At 38.5% G+C, this 23164-nt stretch overlaps 1 protein-coding gene across 1 annotated transcript in view; it reads right to left on the bottom strand.

The window, feature by feature from the left end:
- Positions 1-1309: 1309 nt before the first annotated feature.
- Positions 1310-23164, bottom strand: part of side-VI (sidestep VI) — a 1063375-nt gene continuing 1041520 nt past the window's right edge. Inside the window, exon 17 of the mRNA XM_065225644.1 lies at positions 1310-2222. Coding sequence (XP_065081716.1) covers positions 1701-2222 — 522 coding nt within the window. The 3' untranslated portion in view covers positions 1310-1700. The remainder of the gene's footprint in view (positions 2223-23164) is intronic.

The following is a 23164-nucleotide window of genomic DNA, read 5'->3' as shown; positions in this document are numbered from 1 at the left end:
ATAATGAAAACTTATTTTGATTTCAATTTTTGCGACAGACGTCTGATATCATATTGTGCTTTCATTTTGCAGTCAAGACTTTTTAAATGAAAGCAACTTAACATGAAATTCTGCTGTTAACGTATTGTTTAAAATTTAATTTAAGTTCATCTGTCGTTGAACTAACGATTATTGTTTATTTATTTTGTTTCATACATTTTAGGTAATTCGTGACTTGCCCGGGGTGAGATTTGAGCTCAAGTCTTTCAGCGTGAGAAGCATGGATGCTAACCATTTACGCCAGGCCCATATTCAGTTGAACATTATGAATGCAAAATCAGTAATCTAATTGATTTCATTGAAAGCAGCATTAGTTGTCAATTTGATTTGACAGTGTAAAATTTTGCTCTCAGTTTTGCAGTTAAGTCAACCAAAATGAGATCAACTGGAGTATTCAAAATAATTTACATTGCAAAAGCAAATTTTGATTTCAATTTGATCTCCAGCTTTGCACGGGTAAGGAATAGTTTGAATTCATAAAGCGAAGTGTTTTGGTGAGAAAATGCAGTCAAATTACTGTTTAAATTTTGATTTCCGAAAACTGTTAACGGGTGCTGAAGCAATCATTTTCCCTACCTCATATAGTATCTGCGGAGCTAAACGAGTCTTGCCGTAGGTGATCTTAGTAATACCAACAATCAATACGAAACTAACGATTTTATTTTGGCTTACTACTTGACTAGCCTATTGGTCCCAAGCAAATTGATTAACGTACCTCATTCTAGTTGAAATTTTAGTACTACACTATGTTTGTTTTGATTCACTATGAAAGTTTGACAGATTAAATGAGAGGTTCGTGGATTTTCCTATGTTTCGAGGGGTGCATCGATTAGCTTGGGACCGAAGATAGTACCATAGAGGTAACTCTAAGACCAGAAGGTTCCGAAGAAACGTGCTCAACTTTTTGGCTCAGCTCTGGTACTAGTTAATCGATTCACCCCTTGAAACATAGGAAAATCCACGAACCCCTCATTTTGTCTGTCAAACTTTCATAGCGAATCAGAACAAACATAGTATAGTACTAGAATTTCGACTGGAATGGGGTACGTTAATCGATTTGCTTGGGACCAATAGGCTAGTCAAGTAGTAAACCAATTTAAAATCGATAGTTTCGTATTGATTGTTGGTAATACCCCCTATTCTACGCGGCGAGTGAGATGAGGTGTCTTTCAGTCACTAGTGCGGCGACAAAAGTCACCTCACGTGACGTAAGTCTCTGTGGTAAAGCCAATTGGAGAGTTACGTCACTCGGAGGTGACTATTGGCAGCTTACTAGTAACTGAGAGTGATCTCTCCTCACTAGCCGCGAAGGTACTCCGTTCGCTCCGCAGACACTGTATGAGGTACGTGCGGCTTAATAACTAGAACATTCCGTAAAATACGACGATGGCCTTTTCCCGGACGCCACACAACTCTGGATCAAATACCCAGTGCAATTCCATTAACCTGAAAACTCACTCACAGTCGGCCAGTGCCCGAAACCAGTGTGTCCGAATTTGACCTTATTGCGGCAGCCATTTTCCCCTGGCTCCCTTTTTTCTCTCTCTTTTTACATAATTCAAATAACCTACATTTTACGTACGTGTACATACATACATACATACATACATACAAACACGCACGGCCAGGCGCGTGCAGTGGCCGTTGGAAGTAAGTTTTAATTAAACACAACTCTCCTGTTGTGAAAACGCTAGCGGCGTCCGCACTGTCACTATTTCACGCAGGTATTGTTTATTATTATTAGGCAGCTGCTGTTGCTGCTGCTGCTGTTGTTGATGCAGTTGCAACTGCGGTGGCGGCTGCTGCAACGAGGTCGGGGTATGCTGCTGGTGGTGATTTTGCAGCGAGGTTGGCGTATGCTGTTGGCTGTGACTGTGATGATCCGTTGGCAACTGTTGTTGCAGCTGTAACGTTAATTGTGACTGATTTAGGGACTGCTGCTGCTGTTGCTGCTGTGTAGGCCCCTGCTGCTGGGACACGGGCGATATCAGTGGAAACGGCGAGGTCGACGTTTTGTAGTTACTGCCACCGTGGTCGATCTGGGCGTAGATAGTCGGTTCGTCGAAATAGTTGTAGGCCGGAGGGGGCGGTAGCTTTTTCAGATGATTGAGGTGATTTTTATTGCTACTGTCATCGTGAGGTATTGCTAATGCTAATTCGGCGTAGTGAACTTCGTTAGACGACTGTGTGTGTGTGTGTAGGGGGCATCATCCGGGGCAGCAATGCGGTCGGAGGAACCAGGTTGATTAGTGCCAAGCCACGTCGAACCGGGATGCACGTATGTCGGTGGTTACGGGGCCAAAAGCGTGAGAGAGAGAAAAAAGACAAGAACAGAAAATGTCATTAGTTAGATTCGGATGGATTCGGTTGGTGAAACACTGCTGGGAACCGAGAACGAGAACTGACGAGCTTTGTACGGTAAAAAGTATACTTAGTCTAATGGACGTGTATGCTGCACTAGGGTGCCCCACGTCGAACGTCCAAAACATGGAGACGCATGGTTGTTAATGAATTCTTGAGTTTCCCTTGGTTCACCATTTGATGACTGTTCCCCGCCAAGTTCGTCTTTTCTTTTTTTCGAACGAACCACCCTACAGAGGTCCTAGCCCGGAATGTGTACAATGTTGATGAGAATCATGTTTGACAGCGTGCAGGAGCTAAATTTATGCTCCGGGGAGCAGAACTCTGTCGGTACACGTGAGCTGGACTTTGGCCATCCGAGCGAGCCCTTCTAGTCGGTCGGATTCAGCAGTCTCTGCCCTCACCTGTAGAACGATGAGAGGAACAGAAGAGGCTCCTCTCGAGTTCCGATGTTAGATATACCTAATATAGCAAGGCAAACATATCGCGTAGCTGTGCATGTGCTATGGATGTGGGACGATTCGTGATGTTGGCTTTGGCTTTTCGGCAATAAATGGTACATTTTCGAGATAATTCAACACGCTTGGAGTGATTAAATGCTACTGGTCGATTGTGGTGATTTGCAATGACATAAGAGAATTTCTTCGTCAAATGAGCTTTCATTATTTTAGTGTTTCATGTATGTTATCCGATACAGTGTATCAAGAAACTGTACACTGCCGCTCATGGCAAGTCCGTCCCAAAGTCAGCAGGCCGATTAAACCGCGCTTTAAGTTTGATTCGCACCATGTAATGGGACAACCCGTTTGGCTGAGGCGAACTAGCCAAAGGCTGAAAGTAGGGTTATCAGTACCGGATACTTTTTGTGAGTACTGGTATTTCGGCATTGAGAGGTTCAGTACCGGTACCAAGGGATTTTACGAAAATAAATGGAAAAAAGTTAAGGCTTGTGTCCAAAGCATGACCGCATTGTTGACGTAGGACTACGAGGCTATTTTTGCTGCTCCATTCAATAATATATTCATAACACAATAAATGGCTTTGACACATAACTCTATCTAACTATTCATTATTAGAATTTTTGAAATTGGGCGGTTATTGAATAAATCTTAAAATTAAGATTCAATTTTTGAAATTGAAATATCAGTTCATTCATTATTCATAATTCAGTTCCCAAAATGTTCACCCAACTTTCGGAAACTTACTAGTCATGGCAGAACAACTTTAGAAATCAAAGTGCACCTGGCATCACAAATTGACGAGGCTTGGTAGCTCAGTGGTTACCGCTTCTGCTTACTGAGCAGAAGGTAGGGAGTTCAATTCCAGGTCCGTCCCCTCTTCCTTGAAATTTTTCACTTTACCTTATTATATCCCCACTAAATTTAAATGAAAATAAATTCTGCTTTAACCAACCGATCATCGCATCACTTACCACAGATGCATCCTGATCTAAAAATAACCCACCTCACTAACACAACTATCCTCCCCGTGAAAGCCGTTGAGATGCAGAGGTGTATTCGGTCTCTAGTAATAACGGACGTCGAACTAATCATCCTTCCCTCCCCAAAAGACCGTGAGGACGTGGCCGGCGTTGTGATTGATCTATAAATAGATTGAATAGTGTGCTGAAGATGGAAAACAAATCCCATGCACCATCTACGTGGTTCTCTGTGCAAGTGCATTAGTTCTGATCAATCACGGAGGAGCAACTAGGTAGGAAATGCACGGTCTTTAATTTAAAAACAAAGTACGCCTGACATCACAACCATATATGTTGCAGAACTATGACAGACAAGTGGCTTTCAACTGAAACTTATTTCAGTTAACTTTAATTCAGTTTATATTTATTTGTGATCATATCTATATGTTGTATATAACCGAATAAATGGAATTGGAGTTGGAACGTAACACTAAAATTCGTAATTTGATGTATTCATCTCAACAACTTTTCCAAAGACAGCAACGTTAAAGTAACTAATCAGAATGGTAAATAAGCGACGACAGATATGAGAATTCTGATCTGAGCTGCCCAGTATACAATATGGCTTATCCATATGAATAACTTGACAAAAGACAGCAACCTCCTATCTAGTTGAAATGTAGACTGCTTAAGCAAGCTTTTTGTATCAAACCAGCGCTGCATGGGGAGTGAATTCTGAGGACAATCATGCGATAGGTTTTGTCCATCCGAATAACTTCACTAAATACACAATCCTACTTTCTGGTCGTGCTGTCAAGTTAAAACATGGAATTGAGTTCTTCAGGGGTTTTGAGGTAATTGCATATTCGTTATCTGCATTACAAATGGATCCAAAATCCAAAGTTTCATCAAATGTCGAGCACTGGAACTATTTTAAATAAGTTTGATTACATTAGCAAAAATCACCATCTCAGCGCCCCTCGGTGGTACTTTGTATGGGTGCGAGCTGTCATTTTGTTAGTTTTATGTCAAACAGAGAAGTGATTATTTTGCTTTCAATCTTGATTTATAAATCGAGACGGAAGTAAATGGGATCGGAAAAAAAGTCTTTGCGTTCAGAAAACGATGCCCTTTCAGATGATGTATAGTAACCGATATATTAAAAGAACTCTATTTGGTTCCAATTGACCATCCAATAGGCCTTATACATATGAATCACTTTTAACGTAGGACTACGTCTGTGATTTCCATATGGGGGTACACTTTGTGAAAACCGATAATGGAACATGTAACAAAATTATGAAAGATTTTGAACGTTAATAACTCAGCTGCCAATGGACCAATTTCAATAATTTTATCACCAATCGATCAGAAATATTTCAACGCATCTGTTAAATTTAAGACATTATTTTTCAAAATGTCACTATTGAAAATTGCACGAATGTGCAACTGTTGCTATGATTATTAAAATTTTCACCGATTGCGTGCGATTTTCCTAACACAGATTTCAAAGTTGAATTCCTTTCGGTCTCATCCAACGGTGTTTATTCAATCACCGCGTGGTGAGTGGTGGTGTGTAGGGGCCTCCCTTAGCTCAGTCGGTAAAGGCGCAGCTACAATGCTAAACCATGCTGGAGGTGGCTGGGTTCGATTCCCGGTCCGGTCTAGGAATGTTTCGGGTTGGAAAATGGTGTTGTATAAACAGAGTGAACCACGCTCAAATTCATATTCCTACATAAACCACAAGCTCTTGCTGCAGTTAACAAATAAGATTTATTATATAAGACCACGTAGTCCTACGTCACCATTGCGTACAACCCCATAGGGCTGTCCCTTGTCGTTTTTTTTCTAGCTGATATGTCAAGTTAAACCACCGACGAACCGACGTGACAGCTGTATTCAAATTCTAGCCCAAGACGTCATATTTAAAATACGTTAAACACTACCGCCATTTACTCATCCGATCGCGTCATATCGTGAACAAAGACACGAAAACACGTGAAATTTATATTGTCTTGGTTTGCGTCTCATCTCGTTTGACAGATCTGATCGCCCGTTTGATAGATCGAATCGCTCATTTGACAGATCGAATTTCGGACAAACGAAACGCTCCAGTTGCATGTCGGTTCGTCGGTGGTTAAACAATCAACTTAAAGCGAAATGGCACACTAGCACTGCCGAGTGAGTGAACGAGTTGTGCATCATCCAATAATTACCACTAAGTTGAACAACTTTTCTTAAGACACCTTGTATTTAACCGAGAAGTCATGTTGAGCAAGTAATTTGAATTTAAATTTCACACTAGTGCCACCAAGTGAGTGATTTCTAAACTGAACTGAATCTTCCAATAGCTATTTTATAGGTTTCAAGCAATGCGGTCGCAGCTCTAAATAAAAATCGTCCAAAAATGTCACTAGGTTTTTGATTAATTGTAGATGTTGTCCCTGAGGCTTCCATCTAAGCGAGTGTCACGTTAAAACGTTCCTACCCATTTCTTTTTTTACCTGCATTCAGACGTAGCCGGCGTTGGTATTGCATAAGGTCTGTATCTACATTAATCCGGACACCTTCAAATCACTATAACTTTTGAAATATTTCACGTAGGAGTGACAAATTTCGCTAAGGTATAGCTGGGCGTCATTGATGAAAAAGACTATGAGTGGTGTTTACATTCCATGTTTAGTGTTCAAGATGGCGACGAATGAAAAACATGTGCGTGAGCGGATTTTGTACGGACGTAATGCAAATTCAGACTTGTCAATACAGGAACTTGCAAAAAAATGGATTTACCTAGATCCACTGTTCACGGTGTACTCAAATCATTTTTGGAATGTTTGACGGTCAAGAGGAAACCGAGAAGTGATGAAAACATTGGACGTGTCATGGAGCGAAAGTTGAAGAGGATATTGAAGGAAAACCCGAATCTCTCTGTTTGAACGGTGGCTCATAAATAAGAATGTCACCTGGTTTTGTCCAAAAATCAAAACAGCGTTTGGGGCTGAAGTCGTATAAAGTAAAAACAGTTCCAAATCGCAACGACAAACAAAATTTGACAGCAAAATCACGGGCTCTGCGTTTGTACTGCGAAAATTTGACGAACTTTTCATGTGTTGTTTTGATCGATGAAACTTATGTCCTGGAGGATTTTAAGCAGCTTCCAGGGCTGCCTTTCTATTCTGCTATGGCCAAACATGCTACAGCTGAGAATTTCAGGACATCAAAATTTCCTAAAATACACCTTATTTGGCAATCAATTTTCACGTGTGGCCGAAATAGTAAATGTTTCGTCACTACAGGCACAATCAACAAGGAGATTTACCAGAAAGAGTACCTGGAGAAGCAATTGCTACCCTTCATCAAAAGCCACAAAGAAAACCCTTTGTTCTGGCACGATTTGGCATCATGTCATTATCAAGTGAATATTGTACCAAAAACTGCAAATCCGCCAAAATGTGTAGAGCTACGTCCAATCGAGAGATATTGGGTTCTGATAAAGCGGAAGCTTTCTGAAAATAAACTAGGAATCAAAGCTATCAAGCACTTCCAACAAATTTGGACAAAAACGACCACCACGGTATCTGAGGAGTCTGCACAAACCCTAATGGATGGTGTTAAGTGCAAAGTTCGAAAATTTTATGCAAATGCCGAATAGTTATGTTTTGCTTTCGTGAATTTTTAAATCATATCCCATTAATCTGAAATAGACAATTACAATTGAAATATAATGCGAAATTTTTGTTTTACTTAAGTTTTCATTTGTCCGGATTTTTGTGGATATGGATCTTAGTTTGAGATTACGAGTTTTTACACATTGCGGATGAATGCTAGTCCCAAGCATCGTATATTGTTTCTCTGTATTATTACAGCAGATCTGGCAATAACAGAGTAGCAAACTGAACTACCCACTTTGTCAAATTTTGCAACAAATGTCGCTAGTGAGAACAATTTCTTCATAATAATGTGTAAAAGTGACTCCCTCTCTGAGCTAGTTCCGTTTTCAGTGCAGTGTAGCTCAGCCTTTTATTTTGCTGGGTCTCAATAAAAAACATGCCAAGATTCAGCTTATAAACGAGAGTATAGCTGAGACAACAGTAAAAAAAATGCACTGAAAACGAAACTCAGACGGTGAGCTACTTTTACTCATTCGTATGGGCATGAGTAACCTACGCTTTAAGAAATTACTCCATACGAATGAGTAAAAATAACACACTCTCTGAGTAAGATTCGTTTTCAGTGTACCTAGTTGGTCAGCGGTGGTATCGGCAATACAATCTAAGTGTCTGTGGCATTTAAGTTTTGTAAGCTTTTAACCGATTAATTTAAATTAATTTAAAGCAAAGAGCACGTAGCCAAATTGTGCCGCTCAACTCAACTGTCCTTTATTTAATAGGCCTTGTTCACCTGAACATCTTTGCTGGTATCCTTCCATTTGGTGGGAACATCGATATTGGAACAAGTCATTCAAGTCGACCTTATAATAGCGTCTAACGGTGTGTCGAGCGTCCTTCGTCACATCCGCAGCTGAACTGACACAAAACTTAGACTTTAAATGATGTTTATTTCTTGTGGTTTACACATTTGAATTCTCAAGTGACATAGACGTGTCTTTTCAACTTTATTTCATTTGAAATATAGAATTATTATTTAAAGTTCCTAGTCCTGTCAGGCTTAATTTTGAAACGTTCGCCTCTAGGTGGAGATCGGAAATTCTTGTGACGAAGGGACGATCCATCCTCAGCACTCTATTCTGAGCAACCTGGATTTTGTTCCTATGAGTCTGTGCACATGATTTCCACACCGGAGCTTGCATAGAGGATCGCGGGTGCTGTGATTTGTTACTGACACAAAACATACTGATACGCTATTTTATAACCTCGTACAACCAACTTGTCTCTCTGTTCTCTCGATAGTCATGGCGAGCGAGCACGTGATTGGTTGATTACGGCCAATAAGTTCGATCAATGTTCAATAGTTAACCATTGATTGACAACTATCCTCTTTACACTAAACAAATCTTACATCCAATCTGAATCAAATGGTGTAATTAAAATTGAAATTTATTCATATATGGCCGTGTTATAAGCGTTCAAAACCTGACACTATTTCGTCACATTTTTTTCTTCGATTTGCACCCAGTGATGCCATATAAACAGATTTATCTGTTATCATGCATATTATTCTCTATATTTTGATATCAGATATCTGTATGTGAGTTATTCCGCGCCAAGGTCCGAGGCATGCGAAATTGACCTCTTCCGATTTGGACCAAATTTGGAGGAGATTTGTTTTTATAACTATTATAAACCTAAAATTTTGTGCCGATCGAACCTCTCATCGCTGTTTTCAAATCCTTTTTTAAGATTCTTAACTTTGAACAAAATCTTTATGAGCTTTGAATGAACCCAAAGGATATTTACGAATTTATACAGATTTTTGTCAGCCAGATACAGATTAAAAAGATTGCAATTGGGAAACATTTTGGAACACTGTTTGCACCCTAGTAGGGTTTTTGATCTAATTTCCATCCTACTAAGCACAACCCGCACTTTACCTCTCTTTTCTGAACGGGTTTAAACAAAAAATTGAATATTTCTATATTCACCTTTCCATACGTATCATTGCATTTGATAAAATTTGACAAATTGTTGAGATATTGTTTAAAATCTAACACTGCTTCTTGATTCTAAATATGTTCTACGAGTTTCAATTCCGTCCTAACGCATTGAAACGCCATTAGATTTTCTTCGTCCTACGGATAAACGTAGAAAAAGGGGATTCGCTAGGAGCGCTTCTTTTGTTTTGAGAACGATGAGCTTTAATATTCATACAATGCGCTCTAATAGGATTTATGTTGTAGCTAATGAACTAACGCATCGGAACAAACCTATTTTTGATTTGTGCACGGTGAAATCATTGACATTATTGATCTTTTCTGATCGATAGAACGGAAATGGGCGATTACGACGAAGTAGTGCTCTACCCTATAGTCCACAAAGCTGGAGTCATACGTCAAAAAATAGAATATTATTTTATTTAAAGGAGTCCGTCTTGGAGAACTTTCACGATTAAGGTCACTTCTTTAAAATTGTTTCCCATAAAAGTCACGAATAACCTAAAAATGTTCAAGCGACTAAAACAAAGCAATAATTTATTTAAACATTAAAAGCGGAAAAAGGTAATGCAGTAGTGATTTTGGACAAAGAGGACTATGACAACCGGATGATGGAAAAAAATAACTAATGGCCCATACAGACAGTTGAGGATTGACCCCCTCCCATCTATGGTTAAACATGTGGATAAAACTTTGAAAGAGTGCAAGGCGTTTATTGGCAACACTACGAATCAATTAAAAGTTTCAAACCCTATTCTACCAAGGATCAAAGGTTTACCAAAGATTCACAAACCAGGAAACGAAATGAGGGAGATTATCTCGGCTGAAGGAATTATCAATAATTTCTCGGAACTTCTTGAAAGTTCCAGCAATTAATTGAATAAACTGCTATGAAGATCTCTGATTTTCCATCAAATAGTCCGAACATTCAAAAATGATATGAAAATGTCTAACAATCTAAAAACATCTCTAATGTTCTCAGGACTTCTCTGAAGACTCTCTCTGATCTTCTCTGGTGTTGAATCTACCCGGAAGTTCATACAGTTGTCATAAAATTCTTCTCCTGAAGATTTTCTCTGAATATTTCTGGACTTCTGTTATCTTTGCAAAATATGTTTGAAATTTTCTAAACTTCTCTAAAGTTCTCTGAATTTTAGTTTCCCAAAATTTTCCAAGAATTCTAGTAGTAAAATTTACTTTTATTTGCTGGTTTTTTATGTTTCAACATTGGTTTAACATTTCAATTGAATAGTCTTTGACTCTTCATCTTTGTTCTAGTTAATTGGTTATTCTAATGTGATGATTGCGTTTAGCGCTTATTTACAGGATAGCCTACCTACTTAATCTAAGGCCTAAATAAACGGGCCTATTGATCAGCTGTTCGGATTGCCTACAGCAATCTCTGAACCTTTGGATGGTAGCTGTTCTCCGTAACTCCAGCGTCTGAAGACCAGCCAGGCGATGGACCTCAGAGTTCGTAATTCGTGGAGGACTGTTGAGGATAATTCTCAAAACCATGTTTTGGACCCTTTGCAATTTGAGGTTATGGGAATTTGCGCTACTCTCCCAGATTGGCACCCCGTATTCTATTAAAGGAAGGATTATTAGATTATAGACAGCAAGCTTGTTTTTCAGAGACAGAGTGGATCTCCTGATCTTGATGAGTGGATATAAGGATCTCATCAGGGTGTGACATTTGCTTTATGCTTTGTCAATGTGTTCCCTCAAAAGCAGCACGCAGGTACACTATCTCTTTTGACCGTTCCATCACTGTGCCGTTCAAGTTGATTTTATTATTCTCCGACGGAACAAGTCTGGGTGATTTGGAATGAGGAAAGATGATGAGCTGGGTTTTTGCCGCGTTGATACGGATCTTCCAGCTGTTGAAATATTCTGACAGGACATTTAGGCCTCTCTGAAGTTTGGCGGTCAGAGCTTCGATGACCCTACCCTTAAAGATGATGGATGTGTCATTTGCGAACAGAGACAGCAATGCAACATCAGGGAGGTGAACAGGTTTAATAAGATGGGGCCAAGGATGCTCCCCTGTGGGACACACGCACCGATGTGGAAAGCATCTGATGTGATGCCATTGAGAGAGACTCTGAATGTCCTGTTCACGAGGTACTTTTTAACTATCTTCACGAGGAAGATTGGAAGATCGTATCACTGCAAGACCAACGCTTTTTCAACGTCCAACAGTGATGTTTTAGATACAGAGAATGTTTGTCACTCGAGTCAGCTGGTGAACAGTCGAGCGACCTTTACGGAAGCCAAACTGCTCCTCTAGCAATATGTTGTTTTCCTAGGCAGCTGCCAGGAGTCGATGGTAGAGCAACTTGGATAACCCCGAGAGAAGGATATTGGGTCGGTAGCTTGAAGGAGAGGATGGATTTTTCCCAGGTTTTCGGATTTGGATGACTTTAGCTGACTTCCAGCACGAGGGGAAGTAGCCAAGTCTGATGTATTGATTAAAAATCAATGCCAGATGGTTCTTCTGGAATTCAGGTGTTTGAATTCTGGGGCTGATTTGGTATAGGCCAACTCGTACGCCAGCCGTAATCTCGGATTCCACAGGAAAGTTGTTGGGAATTCGATGAATGTTGGTTGCATTTACCGCAACTGCAGTATCGAATGGACTAGGCATGTTCAGCCCGAGATTATGCGTGCTGACGAAGTGTTGATCTATAGCATCATGGAGCTATCTTGATCTTTCTACAGATCTCTCAACTTCCCCAAAAGTCTGGACTTTCCTGAAGTTATTTGGACTGCCCTTAATATCTCTGAGCTTGCCTGAGATTCTTTGAATTTTTATAAAGTATCCACAAGTTCTATGGACTTCTCTAAAGTTTTCTTGACTTCCCTGACGATCTTAGAACGTCTTAAAAGTTCTTGCAATTTCCATGAAGTTGATGGAACCATCTTGAATACTCAAGGGATATAGAAGAACTCAGATTTTACCTTCCACCAAAGATATCTAATTAACAAGATCTCACTAATCAACTCCTCAAACAAGGCAATGGATACATCAACCTCATGTGTTCGCAGTGCCATCTGGTGAGTGCACATTGAAACTGCTTGAAGTCCCTCACCAGGGCCACATAACTGACAGGTATCCATTAGCATGACAAATTCCAGCGCTTACGTTGATGATCAGCCGAGGGAAGAGGACGATATCAGTCTCGATGTCATCATTATATTGCGATAGCAAAATTCTCACTTTTTTATGATTGCTCCGATTTTCAATCATTACCAGCACCAGAAACACTTGAGAAAGCAATCACATATCCAAGTTCGCATCATCATGGGCTTGTAAAATGTTTTGCTTTCGAGTGACCGAGTTTTCACCACTGATATCAGTAAGATGCAAAGCTCTAATAATAATTGATGATATCCGAAGTTGTTGCTCAAAATTATTTTACATAAAAAAAAAATCCTCTTCCTTAATACTTATTCCAATTGGAATTATTCCCACTGAAAATGCAACGCATCGAAATCATTGGTAAACAAACGTAATAAAATATGCCGCGTTTCTTGGCCAAAGCATCAAGCATTCTATTCAAAAATTACGTTGGAATAATGATTACTTTCCTATATTTTATAGCGAAGGAAAGTATTTCAAGCTGAACAATGCATTAGGTCTTATGTAACATTGGTCGATTCTCTTCATCGACTTTCTCTTTCGTTTATAACTTGGGTACAGAACCGTTTCATGTCGTGTTTGTCGCATTAGAATCTAGATAATAGCTTCTTTCATCGATCTGTGTGCTGAAAATAGCTGGGAATGGCTAAATATGGTCGTGAGGATGCAAAGATAAATTCGACGAAGAGAATCTGTAAATGTTTCTTAGGACCTAATGCACTGTTCAGCTTGATTTGTCAACGCCGGCGATGACGATGAGTGATGACACCGCTTCGTATTTTGATTCACACTGTACTGTCCGCTCAGTTGTGAAGTTTCAGAATTTTTTACTGAGTTTATTTAACCTCCCTGATGTTCTCTGAAAATTTATATATATTTTTTTACATCTTGGAATTTATCACTGCTTTTTTCTACTTCTAATGCATAATATTGAAAACATGATTTATCACAATATTTCTAAAACTGAGTACCAAAAACACATTCATTATACATACTCTTTCACTGATTATCATGTCACAATGATCGGTAAACGTCAGGGTCATGGATAAATCCAGTAAACAGTGTGAGGTGTGCAGCTATTACCAAATTACCCTATACAATTGTTTTCTTTGGGCTCAATTTTTGATCCTGTCGATAAAACTCACAAACAATACACACTGAACTAATTCTACTCCAAGGATGGCGACCCCGGCGTAGTGGTTAACATCCATACCTCTCACGCTAAAGTCACGAGTTCAAATCTCACCCAAGTTACGAATGACCCAAGACTGTTAAAATGACTAAAATAATAATAATAAAAAAAATCTACTCCAATTTAAAATCACAGACAAACAGACATATTTAACACTCACAATCACATTCATCGCAAATAAGGTAAGGCTCGCATTTTTCATGGTGGTGCCACTGAAGTGTTAAGCAAGCTACCACATTTCGAACTTATCAGTGATGCCAGGGCTTTTTTAGGTAAATTTAGTAGATTTTAGCTTTTAAAAATGATAAGTGGCCAAGGCATCACACTGGATATACACCACATCTGTCAAATACAGAATAAAAAGTGGTTAAATATAACATCCAAACTGCTGCGCATCGGTCATTCCGCGTGTGTAATATTATGCTGTACGATGTACATAGAATTTGAGAACAAATTGTTTTGATGACTGTAATATTCTATCAAAGTTTACCAGTTATTGATATTCAATACATCACCATGAATATCATTGATTGGATTTTTTTGCAACATACTATATTTGTTTGTTGAGTACACATTAAAGTTATGAGCGGTGGTAGAAATGGCACTCCTTAGTGCTGCATTACCACGTTGAAAAAATCGCACTAAACATACAAAACAAATCCCCAAATAAAAGTCTGAGCTTCTGTCAATATCTCCTACGGATTAGTATTTCGGCAAAATTCAATCAAACCGACATCACTTACTTGCATCTGTTTTGTTTTTATTCAACACAGCTGGTGTGTTGACAGATCGAGGGAAAAGCAACTAGTGAAAAATTTGCATGAAAAAGAGATGCTCCGGTTGCAAACCAATGCTTGGGAATGTACATGATAGAAGGTGCTAGTGTGCATGCAAAATACGCTTGACGATATTTTTAAAGAATTTTCTTCTAAGAGGTATATCTGTTTGTCTGTGGCTCAATGGTCAAGAGTAAGTGCCGTTTACAAGTTATGCAATTTTATCGCGAACACTCATTTTCAACAACGTTATGTAATGGACAAGTGCACTCTGTAAGTTATACACACCGCATTCTATTCTCTAGCTTACAATGATTCTAAAAGCAAGCAAGGCAACAACCTAACGAAAAATTCATTGAGTCATACAAAACTGAGCAAAACTCCAAAAAGCATATTGCTAAAAAAAATCCAACATCCCAACCAAGTCTCATCCGTTCGCACGGTTCATCTGGAGCCGTACAGATTAGCTACTGTTATCAGCCGTATCATCATCAACAACATCAGATCACCATCGGCTAGTTTTTCAAGAGCAGCCTCCACCGCGAGAACATCCAGTGCGAGTATCATCCATATTCGGATAAAGCTAGCGGGCGTGTCTTCCGATGCCGAGTGTATGCAGTGAGTACCTATCTGGTACCTGCCGAAAATCGTTAGGATTAACAAGCAAATTAGCTCCGTTCGTGCCAAGCAGCTGTTTGAGTGCAGCATCGTTGTTGTGCAGCAACTTCATATGCTACGGGTTTAGTCCACTTCTGGTGGAACATTTTGAATGCGTAATTCTTTTTATGGAACTTGAATCAGGGCCAGTTGCTAGGGTGTGCGGTACACTTCACAACTAGAGCAATTCAAAGTCGCAAAAATGTTTACGCTCTTTCAACAACATTCTAGGATATAATTACACTGAAGTCTTTTTTACACGGTTTTTTACGCGGTTTTTTTTACACGGTTTTTTTACACGGTTTTCCACGATTTACACGGTACGTTTTTAACGATTTCTCGACAACGATACAACCTATCGGCTTGATTCCAATCACATTATCCGTTTCAAGCTATTTGTAATCGAATGGCATACTTAAAAAAAAAATCACAATTTTTGGTGTAAATACAGAAATTTTTAAAATATGTCTATATGGACCATATCATGCTTTAATTACAAATGGCATCAAAATCCGATTTTTTAAAAACATTTAAGCATGCGAAAAATCAAAATCTCGTAGGTTTTTTTTATTATACGGTACGTATCCCCCGTGTAAAAAAAGACCTGAGTGTAGTTTGGAGTAAATTCGTACTGGAGAGATCTAGTGGTGAAGATAGTAAGTTGCAAAATGATGATATTATTCAAGTGGTGCAAAGTCGGTCATTTTCAATTTTAAAATTATTTCGCTTGAAAACTATGCATTTTGAGGTAATCCTCTCAACTCCGCTCCTAAATTGACGTCTTTTTTTTTTCCAAAGCGTGAATGAGAACTCGTTCATAACTTTCTCAGTATTTATTTACAATTGCTTGATTGAGCCAATATTTTATAAAGTTCGGAGTCAGCTTACATCTTACGGGACGGTATAGGGGGTAAATCTAAAATCTTAAATTACGTCCGTCACGAAAAGGTGCTAGGTTTTAAACGATTATAACTTGGTCATTTATAGATGGTATTACAATCCGAATACACCGATCGACAGGAAATAGCTCTACTAAGATAAATACGTTTCCAATTTTTCATAAAATGTTTTTGAAAATGTAAAAATAAGATGTGATAATTTTGTCTGCTTTTTTTTCGTATCAGTCCTAGAAATTAGCAATGTTTTCGGATTTTTTTGGATGTTTCGTAGAACTTTTGAAAACTTCGTAGAAGTTCTAGAAACTTTCTAGAAATGCAGAAAATTTCGTGAGAGTTCAGCTATCTTTTTTATTGCTCAGCAAACTTCGTAGAACTTCAGTGAACTTCGTAGAAGTGCAGAAAATTTTGTAGTTTTCGGATCACCCAAGGTACCTTAGCAGCAAACAGTAGCATGCCAGCGGAAACTTGCTCGCAGCGGACGATGTGAAAAGTGGATCATCTTGATAACCAGCAGTAGTGAGGGAAGGAAACTCACCTATGAAATGAGCAATTTTTGCAATTTTCACGGATCCAGAGATCATCTTTTCAGTCGACTAGAAATTTTCCACAGATCTACTTAAAAATTCTACTCTGAATCTGAACTTGAATGCACTTAATTTTCAATAAATGTTATACTACACACCGACTTATTGGAAACCAAACATTTGATTTGAGAAAAGTCACAGTATGCTTTAGATAGGAGACGAGGGGTATGCAATACAAAGCACCGGTTGAAGTTAACATGCAATCAAAAGTACTTAAAGTAATTAATGCGTTTTGAAGTAGTACTGAAGGTAATTGAAATTATCGATTCGTAATTAGTGTAATTGAAAGTATTGAAAATGTAATTAATGTACTTTAATTACGAAATTTCGACTGTAATTAATGGAGATAAAAAGTAGTTAATGTTCTACATTGTGTAATTAATGCAATTAAAGCAGTAGTTAATGGAATTAATTTAATTACAGCCGTTGCCTGCGTTGGAGTTAAAGGTTATTGCGTGCTCCTAGATAAGAGAGGAAGGGGCATAATTGCATGATACTACGAACACGCTGTAAAGTACATAATGATGATGCATAATAATTTTTTATTAGGTTTGTCCTCCAAATTGGAGAACGTATGATCGTTATATTCCTTCTTCCTCTACTTCGCTGACATAAAAATATTGGCGTAGCTAATGGGGGTGCCAAGGGGGCCAGGCCCCCTCCAGAATTATCTAGGCCTCTCCAGAACTTTTGGTGTTTTTTTGGCTCACCGGTATTTTGTCAAGCTTGTCAAGTTCGATGTTACATTATCAACAGCGATTAATTAAAATTGGGTCACAATCAACGATTTTTTAAAAATCCTTTATGTTAACTATTTTTCTTATGTTCTGGACTATATGAAACAATTTCGAGAAATTATATTACATCGATATTTAATCGATGGCATAGTGAGACGCCTTCAGGCTCTACAAATTGGCCATGAGCACAAGGATTTTTCTTTAACTTCTGAGAACTTCGTTAAACTTCAAGGACTTCTAAAAAGTTCAGGATACATCTTAGAAATCGAGGAAACTTAGCACTTTTTTTAAACCTCACGGAGAAATAGTTGTGGAAATTGGGTTGTTTAACTTCGAAAAGTATACCGATTTTTATACATCATCTGACAAAGTATAGTTTTCTGAGATCAACGATATTTTTATCGATCCCGTAGATATGCATCTACATTTTTAAATCAAGATATAAATTTTTGATCGTTGACACTAAATCTATTCGTTGACAGCTCGCTCCCATGCAAAGTGACACCGAGGGGCGCTAAGATGGTGATTTTTGCTCATCTAATCGTACTTATTTAAAACAGTTGCAGTGTACCAAAATTGATGAAATTTTGGTTTCGGTTCCATTTTTCATGCAGATAACGAATATTTATTTACCTCAACAACCCTAAACAACCCAATTAGGTAAAAATTCAAGAAATTTCGTTCGTGGAACTTCGCGGAAAATCAACGAGAAACGTAAAAATGCAGCAAACTTTTTAGAAGTTTTGCAAATTTCGTAGCATTTTGAGGAGCTGCTTAAAATTTCATATAGGTTCACGGAATTTTGTAGAAGGTCTAAAAATAGTTCAATAAACTTCTAAGAGCTTCAGGTATCCTCACTTCAGCTTAGGAATCTGCATGAACTTCTTGTAGGTTTTGGGAGCTCCGTTAAATTTCAAGGAACTTTCCAGATGTTCTATAATATTTGTGGCTGATAGGTGTCCTTCCAAACGTGCAAAGATGCTCAGAGATCTTCGTAGAATTAAGAGAGATGGAACAAATATGGAATTTGGAATATTGGGGGATATTTTGTACAACTTAAGGGAGTTTTGTAGTTGTTCAGAAAACGTTGCACATCCTTCCTAGACAGCAGGAAATATTCAAAAGATCTCCATATAGACGAAGATATTAGTAAATTTCTTTGGATATTTTTTCCAAGAATTCAGGTTGATCAAGCTCTGAGGATCTCCAACTTTTTAAAAATTCACATTTTCTTTCAAGACTGTAGGTTGTTCTTTAAGATTAACTTGTTTTATTACATTGCAATTTAATTTAAGGACACAATTTTGAGTGTTGATCCTAATACTTTATCTTTCGAACGAATCTATTTAAAGGGACGTAAGCCTTGGTGTTGGTCCTGATTGTTGAATGTTTTTAGATGGTGCCAGTTGGATTTTTGACAACCATTTCGAATGACTCCGCACCACTAATATAACGAAGAGTGCTGAAAAAATCGAATTTTACAACAAGTTTCATCCAATATTTTTTTGCACACTCAAAAGAGTGTCTAAAAGTAGCACTTTTCGGCACTGATATTTTAGTTAGGAAAAGTAAGCCGTTATGTTATTCTAAAGTGTGTAGCAAAACAGCTATTCATACAACAAGTTGCAGAAGAAGATTGTTTCGACACGAGTCGTTGTTTGTCTATTTTGCAACGAGTTGCATACACACTTTTTAGGCACTCAGTGCTGCAAAGTGTCACTTTTCGACACTTTTTTGAATAACATAATAGCCTACTTTTTCTAACTGAAATAATAGTGTCGAAAAGCGAAGAGGCTCGGTAGCTCAGTGGTTACCGTTTCTGCTTACTGAGCAGAAGGTCGGGAGTTCAATCCCAGGCCCGTCCCCTTCCTTGTAATTTTTCACTTTGCCTTATTCTATACCCACTAGATTTTAAAGAAAACAAATTCTTCTTTAACACCGATCGCATCACTTAGGGGAAAAGTTTTCTTCGGCAATACCTTAACCTATTATCGTCAGGGGGGTAAACAACGTCGTTGAGAGCTCAATTTTGGCATGTGGATACATTGTGTTTCAGAGCAACTATTGGCCAAATTTGAGTGCTCTAGGACTTTGTTTACCCACCTGACGATAATAGGTTAAGGTATTGCCGAAGAAAACTTTTCCCCTACCACAGTGTGGGTCCTGATATAAAAATAGAAATTGGATGAGTGCGCGCGCGTGTGTGTGTGTGTGTGTGTTTGTGTATTATAATCGCTCTACCAAAAACGATCCTTGCGTGTGCGTGCAACCTTTCCCCCACATCCAACATCCCAGAGATTTCTCGTGGAAGCGCAGAGGATTTCTCGGTTTCCTTCACAGAGTACCACGTCAACAAATTCCTTCCCATCCCCTAGTTGACCTGCATTCGGACACGGCCGGCGCTGGTATTCCTTAATATTAGATCTCCAGTTCTTACACATTGAGGATGAATGTTAGTCCCAAACATCATCTGTTGGTTCTCTGTGTAATTGCAGCTGATCTGGTAATAACAGAGCAGCTACCGTGGGCGGTCAATCATGCTTTGCTTGAAATAATAGTGTCGTTAAGTACTACACTAATAAAAATTCAATGCCTATTTTTATGTGTCCCACACATTTTTGCAATGTGATAAACAAATGATGTGTATGTGTCGGATACACAGTTCTTATGTGTGCACATAAAATTCATGTGTAACCACACATCCTATTCATTTGACTCATAAATTTCATATGGACTTCTGAGTGGATTCTGTTTATGTGTGGACACATGAAAATCATATGGAATTTTACATATAAATTCGCCAATAAAAATGTGTCGAATTTTATTAGTATACTGTTCAGCACCCAGTGCCATTCTACTTTTCGAAACTCATTTGAGTGCAAAAATGTTGTATGCAACTCGTTGCAAAATCCAGCACTCGTAGAATTCTGATGTAATTTGATGTGCTGCATGACGGGTTCATGAACTGGTCACTTCCTCGGGGCACTCGAAACATGTGGCCAACGTAGTCTAACTCACTTTGTTTGGCTGGCATTCATCTTATTTTTGAATTCTTATGTAGGGAAAATCTGGGTAAAACTGACACTGTGGGTAATATCGACACCCTTTGTGATTTGTGAACCCTATGCACACTTATGATTTCTGAAGATTTTTTCACTATGGGCTCTTATGGATGGAACAACATAGTTTTGGTATATTTTTTTCTGAACAAAGCCGAAAATTTTTCGTGTACATTTTAAAGTGATGGTGCTTGACAATCGATTCCAATGTATAACTCATTATCGCCAAAAATGCAGATGGGACTGTTATTGTACACAGGGCAGCCTAGCCAAGCAACAATTTTAGTTTAGTCATGCTCTTGTAGCCCATGATTCAGACGGCCCAGAAGATTTGTTGTGATGAAAACACCAACGTAAATGTTGGTTTACTGGTCGATTTTCAACGCTCAGTCACAAGTCGTGCCTAATGTACTTGTATTACACTAATCACTTATGCAGTATGCGATTTCTCGGATTCTTATAGTCGATTTGGAGAAACTTGTGTCTGCCGCATGGCGTCTAAGTGCAAAAGAAAAGGGCAATCGCTTGATCCCCCTTCTGATAGAATTAAATTGAGCAATCAATTTGATATGCTTACGGATGATGAGAATGATCCATCATCCAGGCAAAATTCCATTAAACATTCCCGGCTTAATGCATAAAGGAAAAGGTTCCCCCTATTGTGGTAACCACTTCCGATTTCCATGCTCTTCGCACGGAAATTTTGAGCTTTGTTAAATTTAAGTTTTTTGGCCGTCGGGGCGATTGCCGCGTATTGGTTGCAACCTTGAACGGATTCAAATTCTCAAGTATCTTACTGAGAAGCAACACACATTTTTTACTTACGACGCTAAAACTGAACGTCTGTTCAAGGTTGTCTTGAAAGGTCTGCCCAGTGGTGAATCCCTGGATTAGATCAAAGATGAATTGAGAAAATTACTTGAAGTTGAGCCTGTCCAAGTAATCAAAATGAAAATGAAATCTCGTCCTGGCGATTTGCGCAACGGGATTTCTCATGATTTGTATTTAGTTTACTTCAAGTCTAGTGAACTAAACAACCTCAAGACTTTAGAAAAACCTAGCCTTATGCTCCATGTCCGAGTGAAGTGGGAACACTTCAGGAAGACTAGCGGAAATTTCCAAAACCTCGTCCACTGCCGTAAGTGCCAGGGATAGGGTCATGGGACCGAAAATTGGTACATGCCAGTTAAATGCATGAATTGTGGTGATTCCTCTCACATAAAGGACAACTGCCCTGTGGAGCAAGATCCTAAGAAATTTAAATGTTTAATTGTGGTAAAAAGCACAAACCCAATTTTTGGGAATGTAAAACTCGCAAAGCGATTCTACAATCTTGTACTAAGCTACAAGTAGGAAGTGCTCCACGCTCCACGTTCCCCAGGCACCAATTACTCTGCTGAACAACGGTCAACGAGGAAGAACTTCTTCATTCGTACCCATCACCGCTGCTTCAAAATCTTCATCTGCTCCCTTTGCTGCTTACAAATGCTATTGCAGCTGGTAGAAATCAAAACTCTAGCCAACATAATTCTAACGGAAATTTTGATAATTTTGACTCATGAAGCATAACTGCTCCTACATTGGAACTTTTACAAAAATCATTAATCGATATGATCTCTGATATGCTAAACACTAACTCCATGTTTGCTGCTATTCAAGGTGGAGTAAAATTTGAAAATGATATAGTCATGACTGTGCAATTCAGTAATGGATTTTAAATCATTAAATATTTTAAATTGGAATGCTCGATCTCTTATAGGTAATGAGGACGAGCTATTAAATTTTTTGAGAGTTAATAACGTGCATATTGCCGTTATAACTGAAACGTCCATAAAACCTGTTCATAAGGTTAAAATTATTTCATTTATAGAAATGATCGTCTAGATTCAGCATGTTGTGGCGTTGCCATCATTGTTCATAGACGAATCAAACATCAAATTCTTTCTTCGTTAAAAACCAAAGTTTCTGTTGAAACAAAATTTTGATAACTTACGTTTATAGCTGCCTGTTTGTTATTCTAATGCGTAGGCCAGCAACATTTTTTTTTATCAAGGGTGACCTTCAGAAGCTTACCCGTCATAGGTCTAAATTCTTCATTATTGGTGATTTTAATGCAAAACACCGCTCATGAAATAATGCTCAAAGCAATTCCAATGGTAATATTCTGTTTTATGATTGTTCTGCAGGTTATTACACTATTCAATATCCAAACAGCCCAACGTGCTTTTCTTCAGCAAGAAATCCCTCAACTATTGATTTGGTCTTAACTGATTTATGTCAACTTTGTAGCCAATTGGTTATCCATGCTTCGGTTCTGATCACCTTCCCGTAACTATTGAAATATCTCAAGAAATAATTTATAATCCCGACAGCTCTACATTCAATTACCATATAGCTGATTGGGAGCCGAACAATTATGGAATATAGCTATGATCCAAACATTCCTTTGCAAAGCAAAGATGAAATTAATAATGCTCTTGAATCTATGGCTACTTCTTTAGTTGAAGCAAGACCTCAGTACCAAAATGCGACGTTAAATTCGATTCAATTATAATAGACGACGATCTTCAGCTCTTGATCTGTCTTAAAAATGTCCGTAGGAGACAATATCAAAGAACACGCGATCCTGCCATGAAAGATATCTGGCGGGATTTGCAAAAACAAATTAAAAAGCGATTCTCTGCCCT

Source organism: Ochlerotatus camptorhynchus, unplaced genomic scaffold (genome assembly GCF_037179485.1).
Source record: "Ochlerotatus camptorhynchus isolate MF236.1 unplaced genomic scaffold, CSIRO-AGI_Acam_v1.1 ptg000232l, whole genome shotgun sequence".
NCBI lineage: Eukaryota > Metazoa > Arthropoda > Insecta > Diptera > Culicidae > Ochlerotatus > Ochlerotatus camptorhynchus.
This window is presented reverse-complemented; position numbering and strand designations above follow the sequence as displayed.